At 41.2% G+C, this 2,500-nt stretch overlaps 1 protein-coding gene across 4 annotated transcripts in view; it reads right to left on the minus strand.

The window, feature by feature from the left end:
* The window catches only part of LOC143298769 (tryptophan 2,3-dioxygenase-like), a 67,719-nt gene that overhangs the window by 13,227 nt on the left and 51,992 nt on the right, over window positions 1-2,500 (minus strand). For all 4 annotated transcript variants that reach the window (XM_076611715.1, XM_076611714.1, XM_076611716.1 and 1 more), the window contains exons 7-8: window positions 1,192-1,253; window positions 987-1,062 (exon numbers count right to left, since the gene is read on the minus strand). In XM_076611715.1, coding sequence (XP_076467830.1) covers window positions 987-1,062; window positions 1,192-1,253 — 138 coding nt within the window. The remainder of the gene's footprint in view (window positions 1-986; window positions 1,063-1,191; window positions 1,254-2,500) is intronic.

Below are 2,500 nucleotides of genomic sequence, written 5' to 3' on the forward strand. Positions count from 1 at the left end.
GCACCGATTACCCAGACAGGCATATTTGATGTTGTTTAACTTAGACGAAAGGGGAAAAAAATGATGGGTGTCTTAAGTAAAAAAAAACAAAAAAAAACTTTATTTAGACTTGGGTTTGGATGTCTGGTTGCAACAAGGCGTTGGTTGTGAGCAAACATTTTTGTCATTATTTGAGCAAAGAATGAAAGATATATTCATGCAGGAGTGGGACGAGTCAGTAATGTCTAAAGATATATATCATAACTACAGACTGTTTAAAAATGGTTTTCAGTGTGAGCAATATTTTGAATATGTGAATATGTGGATAAAAAGTGTCTTAGGGACTGTTTAGTAAAATTACGGCTTGGTTTGCTCCCAATAAATGGATCATTTTTTAGAAGAACATTCAAATGTAATTCAAATTACGCATGTAAACGTTGTAATGTAATCGAAGATGAAAACCATTTTATAAACAATTGTGTCCTTTACAATAACCTGCGGCAAAAACATCTGAACTCTGAAGGTCAATCGTATGTTCACTTGATGAAGAATGGTTCTGTTTACAGTATTCGTAAACTATGCATTTATATATTTAATGCCCTGAAGATACGACAGGAATTCTGTGACAACAATGATGAAAGTTAGAATTAATTTACTATGCACGAGAAGCACTTTTGTTCTACAGGTTAAGTTAGTACGTATTTTACATTTTGTTGTGGCTGAGTGATCACCATATTGTGTACTTTTGACCTCTTTCTAGGGGCCGGAGGCCTGGAGATTAAAGTTTTGTTCTTGTTCTTGTTCTCTCTCTCTCTCTCTCTCTCTCTCTCTCTCTCTCTCTACTCCATGATAATATGTAACCCCCCACACCCACCCACCACCACCACCACCACCACCACCACACCTCCTTTAGAAAAAACAAACAAACAACTTTTGTATGTATGTGTGCGTATGTATTTACTGCGAAAAATACTGGGTGATAACTGAGGTACTAGTTAATCCCTGACCTCCTTCACGCCGAGCTTGTTCTCCAACAACCGGAACTGGAGGCTCTGGAAACCGGAAGCAGACGACAGGAACACTCTGTGGAGTGAAACAGATAATGAATTGAAGAATGTGGAAACGTCTCACACACACACGCACACGCACACGCACACACGCACGCACGCACACACACACACACACAGAAATGCCAGGGTTTCATTCTCCTACCTGAACTCCATGAAATCCAACGGAGTCATTGTTTCCAGAATGTGAACTTGATCCACCAGCAACTGCAGCAGATCGAAATAGATAAATAAATAAATGAATAATTCACACATAAACAAATGATGTGGGGCAGAAACAGAAAGAAGAATCCAAGCATTCGAAACCAAGTGCTTGAGGAGACTACTACACATCTCCTACAAGGAGCACAAGACCAATGACTATGTGCGGAACCTGGTCAGCAACCTTGTTGGGCCCCAAGAACCACTGCTGGCGACTGTCAAACGACGGAAGACGGCATGGTTTGGTCACGTCATACGACATAACACCCTCTCCAAAACCATCCTGCAAGGGACTGTAGAGGGAGGGCGCAGACGGGGGCGGCAGAGAAAGAGCTGGTCCGCCAACGTCAAGGAATGGACCAAAATGACGATGCCAGATCTCCTCACGACAGCTGCCAACAGAACGGCGTGGCGAGCTATGACATCTTCCTCATGTCCCCCCAACGATCCCAGCGGTCGAGGGAATGAGTGAGTGAGTGAGTGGGGCAGGGAAACAGAGACACGTAAAGAACATGTGAGATTACACAGAGAGACCACACAAAGAACACTTCGATTCGAGCGTTCTATAGTTACATAACGCATGCAACCACGAGTGTTCGGTTTCAGTGTCAAGCAGGTATCAAAACGTGAGGACTGGTCCAAAAAACGCTACACCACATATGCTATAAAAAAAAATAATAATAGAATTTTTTTTTTAAAGGAGTAGGCGCCAGACCTTCGCATGAACCGACCATGCTGATAAAGCCTTCAGAGCCTTCCCCAGGTTTGTGTGAAAAAATAATATCCACGTATGTTTGTCGATAATATACATACACAGTACATAGCCTACACAACACGTTCATTGCAAGGATTTCGATACGTTTTTATCAATGACAACGTAGTGGCTTAATAAAAGAGAGAAAGAAAGAGAGATAGACAGATATAAAAATAGACAGACAAACAGAGAGAGACAGGGAGGGAGAGAGTGACACGAGAGAGAGAGAGAGAGAGAGAGAGAGAGAGAGAGAGAGAGATGCAGTTATTCATGAATATTTGTCGACAGATATACCACGTACATAACATACATACATACATACATATTAAAGATTTATTTTTTAATAAAATAAAACATACATGCATATTACAAGGATTTCAAATCGTTTAATCAATATCCATGCAATGGCTTGACGAGAGATGGAAACGGACAGATAGACAAGCAAGTAGACAGACAAACAAAAAGACAGACAGACAGACCGACAGACAGACCTTCAAAC

This window comes from Babylonia areolata, chromosome 24 (assembly GCF_041734735.1).
Source record: "Babylonia areolata isolate BAREFJ2019XMU chromosome 24, ASM4173473v1, whole genome shotgun sequence".
Taxonomy (NCBI): Eukaryota; Metazoa; Mollusca; class Gastropoda; order Neogastropoda; family Buccinidae; genus Babylonia; species Babylonia areolata.